The 22136-nt window shown below is 36.6% G+C and overlaps 2 protein-coding genes across 4 annotated transcripts; both read right to left on the reverse strand.

Moving 5' to 3' along the window:
• Window positions 1-280: 280 nt before the first annotated feature.
• On the reverse strand, window positions 281-11276 carry rnf115b (ring finger protein 115b). 2 transcript variants are annotated; one of them, XM_079590808.1, is made up of 10 exons: window positions 11110-11193; window positions 10048-10124; window positions 8248-8306; window positions 8012-8078; window positions 7645-7877; window positions 6224-6292; window positions 5880-5952; window positions 5572-5665; window positions 4187-4302; window positions 281-1445 (listed from the first exon to the last, which is right to left on the reverse strand). In XM_079590808.1, exons 2-10 carry the CDS (start codon window positions 10060-10062, stop codon window positions 1314-1316), a joined length of 858 nt encoding a protein of 285 aa, XP_079446934.1. In that variant the 5' UTR covers window positions 10063-10124; window positions 11110-11193; the 3' UTR covers window positions 281-1313. The 2 variants fall into 2 exon arrangements, with proteins under 2 accessions (XP_079446934.1, XP_079446933.1); XM_079590807.1 differs by lacking the exon at window positions 10048-10124 and having other exon boundaries at window positions 11110-11276.
• Window positions 11277-11458: 182 nt separating this feature from the next.
• scamp3 (secretory carrier membrane protein 3) lies at window positions 11459-20348 on the reverse strand. Of its 2 annotated transcripts, none has more exons than XM_079590095.1 (9): window positions 19885-20348; window positions 18751-18834; window positions 18387-18494; window positions 16264-16408; window positions 15163-15291; window positions 13645-13813; window positions 13454-13555; window positions 13181-13313; window positions 11459-12716 (listed from the first exon to the last, which is right to left on the reverse strand). In XM_079590095.1, the coding sequence occupies exons 1-9, from the start codon at window positions 19936-19938 to the stop codon at window positions 12567-12569; spliced, it is 1074 nt and encodes a 357-aa protein (XP_079446221.1). In that variant the 5' UTR covers window positions 19939-20348; the 3' UTR covers window positions 11459-12566. The 2 variants fall into 2 exon arrangements, with proteins under 2 accessions (XP_079446221.1, XP_079446222.1); XM_079590096.1 differs by having other exon boundaries at window positions 16264-16402; window positions 19885-20344.
• Between the last annotated feature and the right edge of the window lie 1788 nt (window positions 20349-22136).

Genomic DNA, 22136 nt, shown 5'->3' on the forward strand with positions numbered 1-22136 from the left:
ACTTTCAATCAATTTAATGCATCCTTTCTGAAAACAAAAGTATTTAAAAACATCGTACTGACCCCAAACCTTTGAAAGGTGTGTAAAACTGTATATGATTAAATTATGGAATTATGATTTGTTAATTAATCATAATTCTATAATGAGTCTTAAATCCAATACTAGGCTTAAATATTAGAGATTATTAAATATTATGTGAAATAAATGTTAACACTTTGTTTTTCCTTTTAACAGTTGAAAACCCCATATAGTTCATACACGGTCTAAAACACACAAAACTCGTTGTAATAAATTATTTTATTTATTTGCTTTGAGAGTGCAATATGTAATAGGTTGGTTTATAAAAGTGATGTGCCTTTTTCTAGTTATTTATTGCAACATTATTTTTCTTTCACGTTCACATTTGAGATTGAATGACATTCAAAATGTTCAAAGGCCATATTGTGAAGTGAACATTCTTATAAATGGGACTGTATCTCAATATCAAAATATGGAGCAGAAAGTCAAGGAACCCTGAGAATGAGGACAAAAGCACCCAGAGGAACATCAAACAGCTTCAAGATATCATACACTAAGTACTTCTTTTTTTCTTTTTCTTTTTTATCTATCTACAAAAATAAACCCCAAAAAACTATATGTAGCAATGTAAATCAACAACAACCACAACAAACAGAAGTGTAAACTATCAACCCAAAACATGTAGAGCAGACTAAACGTTTGACAGTGCAAAACTTCAGCATGTATCTAAATCTTTGTGTTTCTATGATACCTTCAAAAGAGCGAAGGCATGTGTAAAGCAGATGTCATCCATTGACAGGTAAGGGAAAGTGAACTGTGCGCTGACTTCTTTGTGAGTTATTGAAACGAGAGCTCTGAAGAAGCTATAGGGTAAACGTGTGCCATGCCATTAAATATGCATATGCAACTTGAACCGTATCCCCTGAGACATCTGTCTCATCTATCTCAGCGGTTGTGAGCTCCAGTCCTGCGGGCCCACCGAAGAGACCGTGTTTATTCCAACCTGGAATTATCAAACCTGAAGCCAATGTTGAAATGTGTTTGCTCAGGTTGGACTGTAAACATCCTTGGTGGGATTTTAGTTCACAAACATTATACAAACAAAATTAACAGATATAGATGTTTATCGAACAGATATTGTTTTAAATAGGGTTGACTGAATTAAAATGTCTCTCGAAATTGGACGCATTCGACTGGAAGGTCTTTTTAGGGGCTCCAAAAAGCACTAATGCACATGGCTATGGTGCTTCTCTTTGTCCTGGATTGATCAAACTAATCAAGGAAGGAAAAGGAGGCTAAATAGTCTCAAAGGTGCTACGTTCCTCAACATTCGTCGGTGAGGGGATTGCCCCAGGAGGTCCTGTCTGTGGCTGGAAACCCCAGTCTTCACCATCCAGACTTTTCCGGCAGACAGGGCAGGTGTCGTGCTATTAACACAAAACAGCACAAAATGAGGACAGAAGAATCATTTCTTTTCGTTTAATTTTTTTCATACGCTACCGTTCAAAAGATTGGGGTCACTATGTTTTTTTTTTTGTGAGAAATGTTTACTTTTATTCAGCAAGGACACATTAAATTGATCAAAAATCACTCTAAAGGCAATGTTATTAAAAAATCTCAAAAATTAAATGCAGTTCAATCATGACAATTCTCGGAATCTAATTAAAGGATTAGTTCACCTCAAAATTAAAATGTCCTGATAATTTACTCACCCCAATGCCATCCAAGATGTTCATGTCTTTCTTTCTTCAGTGGAAAAGAAGTTAATTTTTTTGAGGAAAACATTTCAGGATTTTTCTCCACACAATGGACTTAAACCGCAACCAAATTGTTGAAGTCCAAATAAATGCAGTTTCAAAGGGCTCTGCATAATCCCAGCTGAGGAATGGGGTCTTAACTAGCGAAACGATTATTTTTTTTTCTAACAAAAAAAAAAATATATATATATATGTATATATACTTTTTAACCACAAATGGCCGTCTTGTACCATCTCTGGATGCGCTATAGCGTATTACGTCATTATGTTGGAAAGGTCACAAAAAAAAAAAAAAAAAAATTACAACAAAGATGTTAGATGATTTTAAAGTTGGAGGAGAAAATTAGATGAATTTTTCGCCCTTCCCTACCTTTTTGAACTGGAGTACACAGACAAATAACTTAGACAGATGACGTGACCCGTGACCTTTCCAACGTGATTACGTAATGCCTGGCGCGTCGCAGACCAGCACAAGACGAACAATTGTGGTTAAAAAGTATATACATTTTTATTTATTTTTAGAAAATGACCGATCCTTTCGCTAGATAAGACCCTATTCCTCAGCTGGGATTGTGCAGAGCCCTTTGAAGCACTTCAAAGCCCTTTGAAACGGCATTGATTTGGACTTCGACAATTTGGTTGCGGTTTAAGTCCATTGTGTGGAGACAAATCCTGAAAAGTTTTCCTCAAAAAAATTAATTTCTTTTCCACTGAAGAAAGAAAGACATGAACATCTTGGATGGCATTGGGGTGAGTAAATTATCAGGAAATTTTCATTTTGAGGTGAACTAATCCTTAAAACAGCATTTATTGATAAGAATGGAATGTAAATAGGCTTGGAGGGCTAGAACTGCTACACTGCTGCTGTTGCGTGAGTAAAGGCTATTGCTGAAACATGCACATAAATACAGTGAATACAATGCAAGCTGCTATAAAGGGAAGTAGGGAGAAGCCCTGACAGATTTAGGCAGGTGGTGCTGGGGAAGGTGGAGGGCTAGAAAAAATCCCATGGAACGGTGCGCTGACTCGGTCAGCTTTAGAGGGTCATGAAACCCCGTTTCAGAAGCAGTCAGTTCTCACTACTGTTTTGAAAAATGCTACAAAAGTGGGCGTGGTTGAGTGCTGAGTGGAGGGGGAAGAGGGGAGACTGACAACACAGCAACGCTCTCATTAAAAGCATCAAAGCTTCCCACAAATGGACGCTGCAATTTACCATTACACGCAACACAATATACATATGGTTTTGTGAGCTCACCGTAAGTTACACAAATACATACATATCCTGTGACAGCTTTAATTTAATGCACATGAATAATTAAGAGACACAGATGAGTCATCGATCTACTATAGTACAAGAAAACACCACATCCTGCGACGCTGACAAGCAGACGAATTTAAACACGGAAGTTAAAAATACCGCAAAAAAGTTTCAAATTAACCCGTTTTCTCCTACAATCAAAACTAACGGATGGTAACATTGACTTCTATGATGTTCAACACACAGAACTCTGATAAAATCTCAGAAAATTTGGTTTAGGGTTTTAAGACCCTTTATGAGAACCAATCAGCTGCTCAGAAGTTTTATGACTGAACTATGTATTTCTTGTATTTCAATGAATCCTGTTTTTAACATAATAATGAGGGATGTTTCTTGGGCAACAAATCAGCATGTTAGAATGATTTCTGAAGGATCATGTGACTGAAGACTGGAGTAATGATGCTGAAAATACAGATTTGCCATTACAGAAATAAACTACATTTTAAAAATGCATTAAAATAGAAAACATTTATTTTAAAATGTAACAATATTTCAAAATAGCACTGTTTTACTGAATTTTTGATCAAATAAAAGTCGCCTTGGTGAGCATCAGAGACTTCTTCAAAAATCAACTTTTAAACGGTAGCATAGGTTATTTTAGCACATCATTTAGTATTCCATGACCTACAGTTTTCAAATATCATTAACGTCTGAGCACATTTCAAACCTGTCACCTCAAAAGTTGTGGTATGACTGGTTGTGATGTTGTAGAGAAAAAAATCGGAAAGTCTCTTCAAGTAATGTTAACCACAATGTTTATTGTGCTCATAAATTCAAAAACTGACATTTTTAAAAACCCAGTGGAAATTCCCGAGGGTGAATTAGACTTCGGGTTGGTCTACAAATTGACGTCATGACTGACCACCTCTACAGGCTTTGATTATTAGTCCATTAGAGTAAGGTGTTTTTTCCTATGTCCACCACTAGAGGTCCTTCCAAACAGTTTTGCTTGTTAGTCAAATATAACCAACGGTTACACATGGCCACCGCTATTTACGACAAGCAGCACTAAATTAAGCTTATGTTTCGGTGTCATAAACATGAGTCCGATGACAGAAGATCCAGCACTAAGGTTGTTTTATGAGACTCATACCAGTTGAAGCCAGGGCACAATACAGTTGCTGTGAAAGTAGTGCAGACAGGGCAGCTGTCGGACAGATTCCCCTACAGAGTATTCCTCTCTACACACAGGGCATTCCAGCCGGCATGCTGTGAGAGAGACGGGGGAAAATATGCATGGATGAACACACAAGAAAAACGGAGAAAGCAATTTTCAAGTGCTGCATCCCAGTTCACAAAAATATGTACAGTACGTTCCCATTAAAGTGCACCTATTATGATTTTTCGAATTTGTCATGCAGTGGGAAATATAGCTGTTTGTAAATGTAATATGTCTGCAAAGTTTCAAAGATCAAAGTGCACGACAAATAAAGTTATTGTCTCCTAAAATAAAGAATAAATTCTGAACTGCCGAAATGAGTCGTCAGGCGGTAGACCAATAACAAGAGACTGGGCCATCTGACCAATCAGCAGAGTAGGCTTGAGGTAAGACAGGCTTTAGAGACTGAATCTTCAAATGAACCGTTTTCAGCACGAACCTTTGAGAAATTAGGTGATGTGAAATGTAAATTATGAGAAAATCAAAGTAAACCTATAGATATGTTTATTTGTACTTGTTCTATTGTAAACCTCCAAAACATTATGACGAACCTTTAAAATAGCATAATAGGGGCACTTAAGTTATGAAAACGTTCTTTCTGAATGTTCTCTGAATGTTCAAAATGTTTTTTTTTATGTTTTAAAAATGTTTTATCTTGGTTATTCAAACGTAAAAGGGAACATTCCATTTTATAATTATGTAAACATTATGAGAACCGTTACTTATGTTCCCATTAAGTTATTATGAAAATGTTATTTCTGAATGTTCTCTGAACATTCTGAAACAAGTAGCATCATTTAAAACATGTTAGACAAAGTAAAACGTTTCGGAAAAAAGTTTGATGAACAATGTTTAAATAACGTTTTTGTGCAAAAATTTTGAGAACGTTATTAAAAACTAGATAACTTTGAAAAAACATTCTATTAATGTTACTGGAAGAGCGTTTGTTTATCATTTTGAAAAAGCTCTAAAAACGTTACCTGTTACCTGGGACGTTTAAAAAAATTGTGACTGAATGAACAAACTGATTTGTAGCTCAGCAATCAATAATTTGAGTAAGAAAATGTGAGTCTCTGGAAACATTTGACATGAATATGGCAAATACACAATGCACCGCTGTCAGAATCATAGAGATTCCTCTTGTTTTAACACTTTCCAATTCACCCTCTTAAATTTATCATACTCAATACAATAGACTGCCAGGAAAAGCAAGAAAAACGCTTCCTGGAGGTGACCAGAAGTATGTGAACAGCTCTGTTTTGCTTTAGAGCACTTAAAATGAAGTGTGCATGGTGACTCAGAGGATTATGGGAACTTACCAGCCTGTTCGGAGGAGATGCTAACAGTGGGGAGAGATGAGATCATCTCCTTCTCGGCAGGAGGGGGGCCGGTGTTTTCAGACTGACCAAGCAACTGGAAGAGAACAGGAAAAAAAAAAACAGGGTATTTATAAAGCTTTTTTAATTTTGGTAAAATAAAATAAAAAGTCTTCGTGGCTTTAGCTTGGGAACAAATTTAAGTGGCAACAGGCAAAATACTGCGAAGACTAATGAGGCTAAGTGCAAAAAGGTTGAGGACATGATGAGTCATTTCATTAGATGATGTCACCCATGACAGTGTGACTAACCTGTGTGATGACCACATCTAAACCTCCTTGTCCCCAAGCATAATCTTCAGGGTTAGAGTGTAGCATGCTAGACCTGAGAAACAGGTTATTGATAAAACATTGGATAGATCTGTAGATATTGTCTTCACATAGTAATGAATGAATTTGTAGGACAAAGGGGACCATGAATATGTTTAGTTGGTCCTGGAACAACAGTCCTGTCAAACAAATAAGGGTGATGGGTTGATAAGAATATTGTTTGAGGCCAGCCAAACCTGAAATCTGATGAATTGATTGATTTACAGGAATGTTGTTTCAGGAACATAATCCACTTAACAGAATCACGGTAATCCACAAAAACATACCATGATGAGGGTTGGGAACCTGCACTGTCAGAATTCGAAAACAGACCAGCCAAGAACTGCTGGACAATCCTTAAAGAAACAAAGACCGTTGTGTTGCATTTAAAAAGAAAGAGTTAAAGTGTGTAATATCAGTCTTAATAATAAAATTTAAAAATTTAAAATTAGAAAAGCAAATAAAATTATGGAGACATGGCTGTCTATTTAAAAGCACCAAATTAAAAGCGCCAACGATTCTTTCCAAAAATTCCAGTCTTGGTAGAGTTCTAGATTAATGAAGACATTCTTATTACGGTAATCATATTTTCCCACCATTTAAAACTTGGAAATATATATTTTTACAATTATGAATTCTGGCCTAAAAAAGATGTACAGTAGTACATATGAAAGTGCTATATAAATGCCTCATTCTAAAAAAAGTCACCGAAATTAATAAAATCTTAAAAGTGTCACGGGGAAATCATGGCACTTTCTATACACTAATATTTTGTAATTTTTTTTAAAAGAAGTGTCTTATGTTCTCTTCCGTCTTTCGTGGCTGCATTTATTTGATCAAAAATACAGTAAAAAACATGAATATTGTTAACTATTATTAAAATCTAGTTTTCTGTTTTAATATATTTTAAAATGTGATTTATTCCTGTGATGGCAAAGGTGAAATTTCATCTTCAGAAATCATATACTGATCTGGTGCTTAAGAAATGTTTGTTAACTATTATCAATGTTGTTGTCACAATATGTGTTTAGTGTGTGTGTGTGTGAGAGAGAGAGAGAGAGAGAGACAGTGTGTGTGTGTGTGTGTGTGTGTGTGTGTGTGTGTGTGTGTGTGTGTGTGTGTGTGTGTGTGTGTTATACACACGCACACACTGTTACATTGCCTTTGCTTCTTTTGAATAATCCTATTTACAGTTGTTTCTTTCCTATAATAATTTCCAATTATCAATGTTGAAACCATCTATCTAACCATCTAGAAAATTTATTTTCTAACCATCTAGATCTGTTGGACCAGGTAAATGACTAATGGTGAATTTAAAAAATCCTGGAATATTTTAGACTCATTTTGCATCAAATAGGTGTTAAAAATAGCCAAAGGTACTTAAAAAGAATAGATTGATTTAAAATATTTTTTGTATATGCAAGTTAAGACATGATGAATTTAATTAGTAAACAATACTGCAGATTAGTCAAGTCAAATCCCAGAGCCAAGTAAAAGAAACATGGATATACTAAATATATTATGAATGTTGCAACTGTGCAAATCAACAGATCCTCTCTGTGCAAAAGAAAAATAATAATATTATATTTATGTATAAAACATTTGCATGTTCAAACTGAATGCTAAACTTGACCAAATACAGATCATTATATATTCCGTCTTGTAGAGCTCCTAGAAGACAGCAGCTGTAACAAGCGTCACTACACACCCCTCCACAGCCTGTCCCTGATCCAGTCTAGAGTTTCGCTCCTGGCTGTTTTGTTCAGTGTGAAGCGCAGGCTCTGTGCAGTCTGACAAAGACTCCTCTAAAGCTACAGGTCCCGCAGTCCCAGAGGCAGGATCACCAACTGCTGCCTCGACCCCAGAGCGGCTGCGGGACGCGTCTGTGACCGCGGGGTCCGATAGGAGCGCAGAACGTTCCATGAAGAGCAGCTGCCACAGCTAATCAAAGGAAAAGACAAAAGACTCATAGAGAAACAAAACTATGACTAACCCCCCTAAGGAATTATTTCCTCTGCACCAGCAAAGTCATTCTGAGTCAAAGGAGGGTATATATATATTTTATAGTATTATACCTCCGCAAACTGTGAGGCCATGTCATCACTGCCAGCCCCATCACTGCCATCGCGACTCTGAAGAAGACTAATAAAACATGTTTTACACATTGAAAATGACAAACATCATAATTAAAAGACAAATCATTCCTAGACATAAACAGGATATTTTATGTATAATAAACAGAGACACATAAACAGTAATGAAAAACAATTCGATCTTGATTATTACATAGTGGCATGAATGCAAAACTCACCTGGAGTTCTCTGACACCTCTTCAATGAAGCCAGATTCACATCTGGGACAAACATATTCCTGTTCAAAAGATTAATAAACAATCTGAATTCAGATGTTGACTTTTAGGTAACTAAACAGGGCAAATTAGCGTAAAAGTGCAATTATCCCTTAAAAGCGCCGATGGAAGGGGTTCTGCGGGCGATCTACTGACAATGCGCACATTAAAGAACACAAACACAGCCGGATCATTTCCATAATGCCCAATGCAATCTACCAAGAGTAGCGCAAATTAGTGTCTGGTTTAAGACATGATTTTTTGGGGTGTTAAATAATAGTGCAAATACCAGTACACTGACTAGCGCAATCCTTAGTAAATCGGGTTGCGCGATTCATTTAAACACTCTCCTCCCATAAATTTTGCGTCTGACAAGGAAACTCCTATGCATATGCAATAAGGTCAGCCGCAAAAATAACTGTCCACACCTTTTCAGTGCAAATTTTTCACTGCATGTCTTTAGTAAATCCTGACAGTAGTTTTTAAACGCCAAAAGAGTGTTTACGCTGGCGCAAACTGTTAGTAAATCTGGCTCTATAGAGGTTTGCATACAAAGTGTGGGTTATCAAATGTTTGAAAGTGTAATAATACATGTAAAAACTAATGCTAGCAACATGTTAAAACATGCTAGAATCATGCTAGCAACATGCTAGAAACGTACACAAAATGCTAGGATCATGTTAGCAACGTTCTAAATCATCCAAGCAAAGGGTTAAAACATGCTAAGATCATGTTAGCAAAATGTAAAATGATGTTAAAACATATTAGCAACAAGTTAAATCACGTAAGAAAAATGCTAAAACATTCTAGAAACATGTTAGCAAAAACAAAGTCCTAAAACATGCTAGGATCATGCTAGCAACGAGCTAAATCATTCTAGCAATGCGCTAAAACCATATTACACTGCAAAAAAAAAAATAGGGACGTAGTGTTTGAAGATCATTTTTGAAACACAAAGTGGGCCATCACCATATTGGCATGCGTCACTCCCGGGTAACCAAAAATGGGCAAAGAGGCGGGATTAACTGAGATGACAGGACGGCTAACCGACAGCAGACAAACGGCTAGTAGTGACAGCAGCGGCAATCCACCTGTCACTCAAGTGGTCACGCCCTTAATTATGCAGAACTTAATATAATTAAGAGGCTTAATATAATTTAAACGGATGAGTTATAAAAAAATTCACCCCCCTCGGGTGTCATGAAGGGAAAAATTGGCTATATAGACCAAAACCACTTTTTGAACCAGGGTGTTCATATTATTTTCTGCTGTAAAGTTGGGCACATTAACATGGGGGGTCTATGGGATTGACTCTCTTTTGGAGCCTGTCTCTAGCGGCCAGTCGATGAATTGCAGTTTAAGTCACTTCCATGTTGGATTCAAGAGAGAGACAAGAAGGTCACGTTAGCAAATTGTAAAATAATGTTAAAACATGCTGGCAACAAGTTAAATCGTGTTAGAAAAAACGCTAAAACATTCTAGAAGCAAAATGCTAAATTATGCTAGCAACTAAATAAAATAATTTAACAATGAGCTACAACATGCTAGACACATGCTAAGACATGCAACATAAAACTTGCTAGGAAGTTTATAAAACTTTCAAACAAGGCTTTGTCAAGCAAACATAACTGTTTGCCCCGACAAACTTTACTTTTTTCTAGTTTATTTTACTGTAGTTTTGACTACAAAAAGCTATTGAACATTGCCATTGTTGTTGTTGCCCATGAAAAAAAAATGAAAAAAAAACATTGAACACACATTTACCTTTTGTGACAACATACCCCAATAGTTGACAGTACTCTATTAGACAAGTTGCTTCAATGGAACTTGCATTAAACAGCCTGTTACAGGAGTTACAAGTGTCGCGGTCAGCAAATGCTTTATTGTATTAAAACACTGGACAGCATGTCCCGATCTGACATTTAGTGTAAAATAAAATGTAAAAATAAAACAGTTGTCACACTTTTTACTGTAGTGAATAATTCTCAGAGTGGATTTATTTTATGGTCTTGACTTCAAAAAGCTATTGAACATTTCCATTGGTATTGCCCATGAAAAATACAGCTAATTGAACACACATTAACCTTTTGTGTATCATACCCCAATAGCTGACAATAATGACTGAGGCAAGTTGTCATAATGAAATTTGCCATTAAAAGGCTTTCATCTCAATTAAACCAGTACAAAACTCTGAAATAAATAAATACAGTGCTGAAATACCAAACATGTGTTGTGGTCAACAAATACTGTATTGTTTTAATAGACTGTAAAAATGTGACAACTTGCCCCGATCTAATATTAATGAAAAATACCTTTGTCCTGAAAACACAGTTGAAGCTTTACAGTTGTATTCTACCTTCATTATATAGTTGACCCTTGTATGAATGTATGCCAGGGTAATTTTATAGCGTCTCCGCTTGTTTACCAATATATATTACATACACATCATGCATTCATCATGCCGATAAATGCACTGCGTGTGTTTCTGCTTGATTGCAGACGATCGAGTCTGTGCTAAATTTGGCATCAGAGTAACTCCCAAACTTGGAGACCGAATCCCTTGCAACCATGGCACTCATCACAAATTCCTTATAACGTTTAGTCCGCAGTTAAAATGAAAGACATTCCCACAGTTCTATTCTAATGCACGTGAACTCATACAAACACGGCATGTAACATTATAAGAAATTATTCAGTATTGTATGTTAGAACTTATAAGTTATAAATGTAAGAAGGAAAACTTCGATTGCGTTGAGGGTACTATGGGGAGAGCAAACCACCAAACGCAGATAAACGCTTGTTAATGAAGTGTTGCTGTGTACTCACCGGTAGTCTGGGGTCGATTTCACCTTTACAGAAATGACAGAAGAACCGGTGTCGTGGGGCAGCAGAAGCCTCCGCCATCTTTACTCAATAGAGCTTATAGAACTATGACGTTACGTGCTACATTGGGAAAGGAGCGTCGGTTGTCAAGGAGACGCGTAAGACCGATCAATGGAATATTACGCGAGTTTCCTAATAGTAAACCTTAAAGGGATAGTTCACCCAAAACTGAACATTTTGTCATTTCTCACTCACCCTCAAATTGTTTCCAACCTGTATGAGTTTCTATCTTCACACAAAATAAGATAGTTTAAAGAATGTTGGTAACCAGACAGTAAAATTCAAATCCAAATAGTATAAGATGCATATTCATGAAGTTTAATAAAACATAACACAGTGACATACAGCAGCAGCAGCAACACAATAACAGTAAAAACCAATACTTTCATTTAGGCATATACAATTGTGTTAGACAAAACATTAGATTGAAATACAAAAAGAGGAAGTTACAAATCACAAAAGCAACACAACAAGTTTGGCCACAGATAACCACACCAATCTCTGCTACCACATTTTGATAAGAACATTTAAGTTTTATGTCAGGGTCTCAAGTTCAATTCTGTATTCCAAAGCTTTCCAAAGCACAAATCACCTGCCTTAACCCATACAAATAAAGCATTAGTTTTGAATCAATGCAAAGAGGTACATACAGTAGTATAAGCTGCATCAAAACATGCTTTTTAATAAATAATGGTCAAAGCAAGAAATCCATTCACCAACAGGCTAATAAAGTGAATAATAAATCTCTAAAATAAGATGTGAGAATCCTCAGATTCATTAAAAAAACAAAAACTTTTGGCAAGGTAAACTTCACAGGTTTATAAGTAACCTCAATTCTAGAGCAATGAAATGATCCCTTTCCTGGACATGTACAGCTATTTACACAGAAAGGAAGAAGTCAAGGAAAAAGCAAAGGCAGAATGTGGCACATCTTTCGTGAATCTGCAAGGCTGCTGTACCTAACACTTTGCGAGCTTTAGGGATGTACTGTAAATATGCAAGAATTGTGAGCCAAACAAGGTATTGTTATGGTCTTTACAAATTATCATAGTGACTTTTCTAGCATAATAAATGGAAATAAGACAATTGTACTAGTTGATCATACTGTAGATCCTCATAGAGAGCATTCATATCAACCATAATTCCACAACACATCAACACCTAGATCCTTTTTGCATGTCTGAACTAATGTCCTGATGCTCAGCTAGACCGACAAAGAGAAAAAGAAATCCAATGTAACATTACTATCATTATGACATGCATGCAAGAGGGGTCTAGGGTAACTGTGTTGGTTTGCAATTCAGCCATGTCTATGGGTGCTAGAATAAGTCACTTTGTCACAGGGCAGCGTAACCAATCAGGTTCATCAACCTTATCTTTTTTTTTTTTCATCCAGGTCTCTACCGAGGTGCAGTGAAGGCGCCCTGTGCGGCAGAAACGGTGGCATTGGTGGCTGCCTGGCGCACTGCCTGATTGGAAAGCACACCGGTAGCAAACTCGGCCTGGGCCTTCTCAAAGCTCGCTTCAGTCTGCCTGTACATAGAATGAACCTGATGGAAGAATATGCAAGAAATCATCATTAAACAGATCAATGTGTATTATGAATTAAAATTCTACAAACACCTCTGTTCAAAATTTTGCATTGGTCTCTTATGCTTACTAAGGCTGCATTTATTTGAATCAAAATTACAGTAAAAACAGTAATACTCCAAGATATGTTTTTTCTATTTTAATATATTTCAAAATGTAATTTATTCCTGTGAATGCAAGCTGAATTTTCAGCATCATTACTCCAGTCTTCAGTGTCACATGATCCTTCAGAAATCACTATTTGTGTCATTAAACCCTGGGATAACTGTGGAAAAGCTGCCGTGGAGGAATAGAAAGCTTCACCATAGGATGAATTTGAATATTTAGTATGGTTTTCAATTTATATTTAGGATTATATCCGTAATTTGACTGCCAATGGATGTGTAAAGGTCCATTTGCTGCTGTTAGTGGAGATGTGATTTACCCTCTTGAGCAAAATGACTCCCATGGCCGCCTGAGCGGTGAAGAGCACAGAACTGATCAGCATGATCGCACCCACTGCCTTGCCGTTTTTGTTGCTGTTGTCACTAAGAGCGGCTAAACTCACGATCCACCCACTGAAACAAACGGGAGAGAAAGAGAGAAGTTTAAAGAGTAACAAGCCATTGGCCAAATTTAAGAATGGAATGACACAATTAATTGAAAAGTCAATAATTATTATTATTTTTTTTTAATGTGGCCGTTTTGTCACGCTCACCTGAAGCCCCAGCCAGGGATACCGATAGCCATGATAACATAAAGCACCAGTTGGGCGAAGAAGACAAAGAAAAAGGCAAAGAAGTTGAAGGAACTGTCACTCCTGTTGAGAAAGAGAACAGAAGTGCACAATGACTGATCCACGATGTTTGGATGAGACATCAATTTTAAACGCTGAATCTGTGTTCGTACCTGAAGGCTTTGTACACGGGCCTGTACCAACAGACGAAGGAGCAGGGGGTGAAGAGGAGAAACCAAAGGATGGCAAAACCAAAGCCAACCGGTGCCGAAACATTACTGGGTTGGCCACAGAACATAGCCAAACAGGAGATGAGGTTAAAGAGCAAAGTGCATGCTGTGACTAAAAAGAAGAGAAAGATAAGGACAAAGTAAGTAAAGTAACACACTGGAGTATCGGTTGACCAATATTCATATGCTAGCGATGACTAAAGAGCAACTGCTGGTATGTGATACATAACACTATTTAATGAATAGTTAAAAATGGCTGAAACTACAGGCATAGTTCGACCAAAATTGAAAATTGTGTCACCCATATGGCTTCAGAAATCATAGAGATCTGGAACAGTATGAGGATATGAATGTATGTATTTTTTTTGTTTTGTTGTTTTGTTGCCTTATCAGCATTATATTAATATTAATAATAAACTTTATCTACACATAGCACCTTTAAAAGTAGCTTCCAAAAATATTACAAATCATATATGGGCGGTTTTTTTTGTTTGTTTTTTGCAGTGATGAATATAGCATTAAAGGCTATATTCATGGCAAAAGTAATACAATAACACAATATGCAATTAAACCTTACAACAACAATTATATAAACATAAAAAATTGTAAACATTTTCCCATGCAGGGGGAAATTTTCTATTAATGAAATTCATAAATAAAACTGTAGCCTAGTAACATTACAAACAGTAAAATATGTTTCAAGTAAAATGTTTCTTACAAAATCAAATACTGGTGGTGACTCTTTACATGTTAAAGTCCCCCTGTAGTCAATATTCCTTAAAACTCATCTTTGATCAACAAAATTACATATTTAAACGTTTTATCCTTGAAAAAATTCGCTGAAAATAGCTTGAATGTAACTCTACACCCTTGCCTCATTTAGTATACGCCGTTCTATGAATATGCAAATTAGCCCCGCCCACACTCACACCTGCTTAGAGATCCACTCGTTTGCGATCACACGTTAACGTGATTGGTTAAAAGGTAGTTTGAGACGTCAGAAACACCAGCGATTTCAAACCGCGCTTTGAGACTGTCTTTGATTCACTACAGTTTATAAGGAGAAAATACTGAGCAAATGTGTTAACTTATGAATTTGCACATGATTTGTCTTAAAGCATATAAAAAACACCACATAGACATATAAACAACATTAAAATCTTGATTTTAACCACAGGGGGACTTTAATGAATAGGTTATGAGGGAGTTAATGAGTTAATATAATGCATTTTGGGTGAACTATCCCTTTAAATAAACATTTATTTTTAACAATATTTACTAAAAAGTATTTTAAAACAGAAAATGGCCAAATACCGGTCGAATTATCAGCCTGCCCAATATATCGGTCAATCAATCACTACCACTAAATTCATAACTGAATTATTTACTAAGGATGAGGATTCAAACCAGAACCATCCGCACCCTTCAAAAGACAAAACATAGTAAACCGAGCAAACTTACACATCCAGTAGTAGTACAAGGTGGTGACAGTGCGCTGAAACCTTTGGCTTATCTCCAGATTAATGTCCTGATAGAAACACGGTTTCACCGGGCAGAAGGAGGGCAGCGGGGGCCAATTATTCAGACGAGCTGATGGAGAAGAACACAGAAAGAGATTCATTTCCCCATTCATCAATCACATCCGCTAGCTAGCATCACTCCATTAATGTCTTGTTCATTACTGCCGAGGTCTAAATCTCAGTCCTTTGGAAATACCATCCATCCATCACTGTCATCTTTTTAACCGTTTCGTTTCTTGTCCCCTCCTCACTCATTCAGGTCTCATCCATCTCTGCACCTTCATCATAACCCCCACTAACAATTTCAGAAGTCCATCGAAATAATCACTTCAGTTCTTAAAATACACTGGTTTTATGACCATCCATCTGTCTTGTTATTTTTACATCAAACACTTTTCCTATACTTATTCCTACAGCTGTAAATGCGGTGACTACCTGTAGGGAAAAAAGCAGTAATGAAATCAGAGCTAGTATTATTGAAATGCTTCGCTTTGCCTGTTCTGCTCATCTTGACTCAAGCCTCTCATTCTTAAAAAACACTGATTGCTTGTCCCATTTTCGGCATTGATTGTGGGTAAAAATCTGCAAAATTATGAGAAATTGTTCATTTAAATGTGGATTTCAATATGGTAAAATATGCAAATGGAGCTGACTGTACTTCACTCTATTTGGTAGCTGAATTACTTTTATTCAAAACTCTTTCATAATGCATCTAGATAAGACATTTTCTAAAAAGAAACTGGTGGTTGCACATGTAAAACCACTGTGCTAGGATGCTGTGGATGGATGTCAGGTCATTCCTATGTGGTTGCTTAGGTGTTATGATTCCTTATTTAGCATTATTATTTTATTCAACAGGTTATGAATGGTAAAACTAATCGCAAATTGACACCAAAACTTTTTATACGCGTGATGCCAGCAGCAAAATTGAAGAGTTGAGGGGAAGAGAGTAATTTCACTGTTGGTTCAAGATGTTTAATTTAAATTGAATTCCCCTTGCAAAACCATAAACTAAGATATTTTCCCTTCATCCTTCACTCACAGGCTCCAGACCCAAGTGCATGGGCATCCAGCTCTCTCTCTCTTCTCTCCAGCTCCTTTGCTTTTCTTTCTAGTTCCTCCTGCTTCCTCAACAGATCTGCTGTGGTGGCATTAACTGCAGACTGAGACTGAGACTGAGACTGAGACTGTGAGAGAGAGAGAGAGAGAGTGAGAGAGAGAGAGAGAGAGAGAGAGAGAGAGAGAGAGAGAGAGAGAGAGAGAGAGAGAGAGAGAGAGAGAGAGAGAGAGAGAGAGAGAGAGAGAGAGAGAGAGAGAGAGAGAGAGAGAGAGAGAGAGAGAGAGAGAGAGAGAGAGAGAGAGAGAGAGAGAGAGAGAGGTCACTACCGCATTAATAAGCATTTCAGCACAGTATTATGGTATATATGCACAGTATAGATATATATGGTCATATATATCTGGTCATCTGTTTTACTTAACAGGAAACACCTGAAATTAAACTGAAATTTGGTCATATGCAAATTATACTTACTATTCCTCCGCAGTATGAACTTTTAGTGAGTTAATCAGTAAAATACACACTACAATTCAAAAGTTCGGGTTACAGTATACAGTAATAACATTAAATACAGTAATAACATTAAATATTATTACAATTTAAAAATAACTTTTCTATTTTAATATATCTTCAAATGTAATATTATGTGATGGCAAAGATGAATTTTCAGCATCACTACTAACATGATCACATGATCCTACAGAAATAATTTTAATTGATTTGGTGCCCAAGAAACATTTCTTATTATTATCAATGATTATTATGCACTTTCAAAATACCATGAATAATTCCTTATTACAAATTATTTTGATTTTGAGGTACAACATGTAAGAATTTTGTAATAAAATATCCAAAAATCACTTGCACAGTGTGATATATTTCCTGCAGTTGTGTACTTACAATATCCCAAAAGTTCCCAAAGATTTTTAATTTCAGAGAAATTCCAATTTTAAATAATGGGCCGCCCCGTCCCAGAATCCCTGTTCACTTGTCGCCTGTCAATTACGTAATATCCGCGTTATCCCTGGTTTCCGGCCGCTCGTACTGCCATAGTAACCATGGCGACAGACGTGGACAACTGCGTTACGTCTAGCGGCAAGCTCACGCTGTTGTTGTTTCGTTCAAACATTATGGATCATGGCAAGCAGACTTTGGGAAAAAGGAAAACTAAACAGTAATAACATTATAACTTTCAAAACACTCAAATGCAGTTTAGTGTGATAGTGTAGACCAAGTGAAACAACGCTGCGTTACCTCACAAGCTTAATTCGTCTAATAAACTGACCTGTGTGAGTAATTCAGCACTGATATCTGTCTCTCATTAGCAATCGCCCCTTACTTTATCCCACAGTCATGTTAAAAACATCAATGTATTCACTCATCCATAAACATTATTAGATCCATCGGCTTGACGACAAGTTCCATAATTACAATGGAATTTTGCGTCATCAACGTACGCTTTTGTTATTGTAAGCTATATTGTAAACATATTGTAGCTTTAAGAATAATTTTCAATCAACTGGTAAAAACCATATACAGTGTTAAAAGATTCAGCAATAGAGTACTGCAGGAATTATGTCAAAACCCGAAAGACTAATTCGCCACTGGTTCCGGCAAGATTTCCCTATCAGGGTTTTTCAAATAATGAGTTAAATAAGGTCTGCGGCAAACATAACTTGACAATGCTTGAACGTTTTGCTATACAATGTGAACTGCACACATCCCAGACATTCTTATCTAGTTATTTATAAGAAATATAAGTTTTTAAAAAAAAAACAGCTTCAAAATTTGTGTTTTCAATATAGGTGTGTGTAATTTACATTGTAGAGCAAAATGTTGAAGTATCGTCACGTTATGTTTACCACAAACCTTATTTTACTCGTAATTTAAAATAAAATAAAAACATTATAAAAACCAATAGAAAAATCTCAAGGGAACAAGTGGCGCCCTGCACCACTCTATTATCATGATATCAAAATTTGATACCGTCACATTTCAAGCAATCATAGTAAATCCAGTTTATGCACCTTTGTGAACAAATACGGCTAATTTAGTTGAAATTCTGTGTGGAGTGGCAAGTAACAGACTATTCTAAAAGGAATCAGCACCTGTGTTCCATTGGATCCATAATTCCTGGGCTCAGTGGGTGTGGTCCTGCTGGGAGGCGTTTGGGCAGGAGGTGCAGCAGGAGATGTGGCTTCATAGGGAGGTGGAGGCTTCATTACCCAAAACAAAAAATGCAAAACAATTAATATCATCTTAATAAAAATCTAACTTAAAAAAAAGCTATCATGATAATGCAGGCAAAAAGTTCTGACACTTGAGAATTTTCTCTTGCAGGTAACCGAAGTTGAAATGAAACGCTGTTTTTTAACCCATTGTACTCCCATCATGTGATGTATTAATAATTAAAGGCTATGTTAGCTATGTAGCACAGCCTGCTTCACCGCCTGTCAGGACGGACATATTTACCGCTGTTATGTTGTTGTCAAATGGGTTGTAGAGGTCCAGCGTGGCATAGCCAGTGTTGCTGCTGTGCTGTGTCACTGATGGATCCTGCAAACACAGAAGAAGAAAAAACTTTCAGTTCATTTAGAGAATGTGGTAGATACATAGTGATTAAATGTTTGGGCAGATACCACAAAAATTAAACAAAATTATAAAACAAGCTCAAGGTGGCATAGGAACTGGCACTGTAAGCTCACAATCTTGCACTGATATCACTTCATCTGCTAGGGAACTGACCTTCAAAACACAAAAGACATGAAATCCTTCTGATAAACTGCAAGTAACGAATCAGCAATAACTTCCATTAAATAATTATGACACACACAAGTTTCTCTTGATCTTAAAAAACCTTTTGACCTAAAGGCTTTGTTCCTATTCAAAAACTAAAAATGTATTATTTATATTTGCACTTGGTTAATTTCATATTCCTAAACATTTGAAGGTCTTTATGGATGATTTTCATTTGCATATCGAGTCTCTCCAATGTATTGAAAACAAAAAATTTAAAGATACAATTTTATTCGCTAAAGAGTTGAAGTTACTTGAAATTTTTACTTTATATGCTGTCTTCTTTCTTTAAATACTAATCATCTGCTCTTTTTTTCTCTTGTATTGTAAATCCAATCTTTTTAGTTTTTATCTTTTTTGATGTCTTGTTATAGCTGTAAATATATTTTATGTTATGTCTTTCATGTCTAAAAAAAAAATTGTCTATTGGGTTTTAGTGTTTATTTACAAAGTGACATCGCCAGCTACTGGCCTGGCAGCATAATACAGCGTTTTAGTCATTGCTGTTGTCGTACCCTTAATTTATCTATACTTAAAGCAACAAGGTCCCCACAACTAGCAGGTCAAATTAAAACCAGAATGCAACGACATAAATCGTGAACCAGTGGAAGGACCAACCATACAAATAACATTACCATGTAACGTTAATTGTAATCTAATATGATTGGTCTGATGACCGTTAAGTCTTACAACAGCATCACAAGACGTACAGTAACGTTACCACACAAATAAAGGCCACGATTGAGAATAACAACACCATCAGTTTTCTAATGTAACGTTACAGTTCCAAAAACTAGAACAATATATTACCTGAAATGGATTATGATCATCGGCTGAATCAGGAAAAGTGGTGTATTTTGACATCCTGGTGCTGATTTGGCAAATTAAATCTTGCCAAGATGTAAAAAGAGGCTAAAACTTAACCGTGATAACCAAGTACAGACCAGAACAGTGTTGTGTTACGGATAGTTACAGGAAGAAGTAAATATAGTTTAGTAAACAGCTGATTATTATAACGCAATTTAACAAACAAAAATCACGGTTTAACACTAACCAACAGACATTACAAAGAGACGTCAGGTGTCCGTTTCAAATCAATAACATATATTGTCCCTCTTTGAAGTGGTCTATGGTCTTCCTCTTTGGAATTTTTATTTATTTACTTATTTTCTTTTGTTGGATTTTACGAGCGACACGATTAGTTTCAATTTCAGTCGGGCTTCACTGGTGTATTAGCGCTAGTGTCCAGGAAATGTGTCTATCACATGACAGGGGTGTTGCCAGGTTGCACAAGAGAAATAAGCCGTTCAATCTGAAAAACAAAGCAAAATAAGCGGTCCCTTTTCCGTTCCGGAGGAGTAAACTGCTAAATAATGTATTTTTGAAAACCACTTAAATAAAAAAAAATCTAATTAAAATATTACACATAACTACTGGAAATAAACCAGTCGTTACGGCCCTTTTTATATTTAAAAAATAAAATGTATCAGTGGAAAAGTCGCTTATAATAAGCGGACATGGCAACACGGCAGGCAAGGAAGTGCGTGACATGATGGCTAAAAGCCAATGAGAAAAGGTAATTATGTCACATGATGAGGGAGAATCTTTGGGGAAATGCGTGTCTGCGGAGTGTAACAAAGGGGCGTGATTCGCTTAACAAAGTAAATTCTATCTATCTATCTATCTATCTATCTATCTATCTATCTATCTATCTATCTATCTATCTATCTATCTATCTATCTATCTATCTATCTATCTATCTATCTATCTATCTATCTATCTATCTATCTATCTATCTATCTATCTATCTACAATTTAAAATCTCATGTGTTTCCGGTTCCCGTTTCAACCACTGGGCGTCACTGTTGATTCGAAAATGTAGTCAGCAACCTAATTTTCCCTCTGTAAAATATAGTTGGGGCACCGGGCCAAGTTGTCACACGGGGAAGATTGCTGATGGCTTGCTATTCTCAAGTCATGTGAGTTCACATGAGTGACAGGAGGGCATAAAGTCAGTCATATGATACTTCAAACACAAACAACCTCAAACACTTTACCCGCATAGCACACACACACGCGCGCGCCCGTTTAGCTCGATATCTTTATGGGAACTCTCCATAGATGTAGGCTAATGGTTTTTATACTGTGCAAACTATATTCTTTCCCCTTACACTAACCCTAAACCTACACGCCATCACAGAAAACTTTCTGCATTTTTACATTTTCCAAAAAAACAAAAACAATCCTGTATGATTTATAAGCTTGTTTCCGCATGGGGACCTCATTTGACAGGAGTCCCCATGAGTCTGTGCGTATTCAGGTTGAAGTCCCCACCGGAATAGAAAAACAAGCACACACACACACACACACAATCACCTTTTTTGTGCTCTCTCATACAACTGTTTGTTCAATTCCATTTGCTTGCATTTACATAATCACTTTTGTGTGTGTAAAAATGTGTTCCAAAAACAATGCAGCACTTTGACCAGATGAAGATGAAAATCACACATATTGAACGGAAACCAAACACTCCACCAATTGGCTTTGAGGCCGCATGGCTCCTGGATCACATTATTTTTATGCTCTGATAGTGTGCAAGCTTCAAGTGAAGTTCCAATGCAATACATTAATCAATGAGCTTGACAGAGCAATGGTAAACAGAAATGGGACCTTAAATGAACCATTCATGGAGAAACAATATTCTTTTTATCTTTGAGTTCAGAGGAAGGTTATACTAAAGTGACAAAGATTTGTCACTATTAATTCCCCAAACCATCTTTCATTAACAACCTAAATGGGTGTGTCCTTGCTTCATTTTGCTTTCCTTTGAAACCGCAACATTCCTCAGCCAATCAAGCGATGCATGGCCCCATGACATCACCACATGTGGAATGAGCTGACATGAAGCCTGTACTGGTGAGTTGCCAAGGCAACCAGCAGGGATGGAAGGAGCTTCAGTGGACCGACCGTGTGGGCTTGTGGGTTTTGCCACTGATTTCCAGCAGTATGGTGTCAATTAAAGAAGGGTAGAAATCATGATCTGGTACTAATTTAGTGCATAC

Source organism: Phoxinus phoxinus (genome assembly GCF_949152265.1).
Source record: "Phoxinus phoxinus genome assembly, chromosome: 19".
Classification (NCBI taxonomy): domain Eukaryota; kingdom Metazoa; phylum Chordata; class Actinopteri; order Cypriniformes; family Leuciscidae; genus Phoxinus; species Phoxinus phoxinus.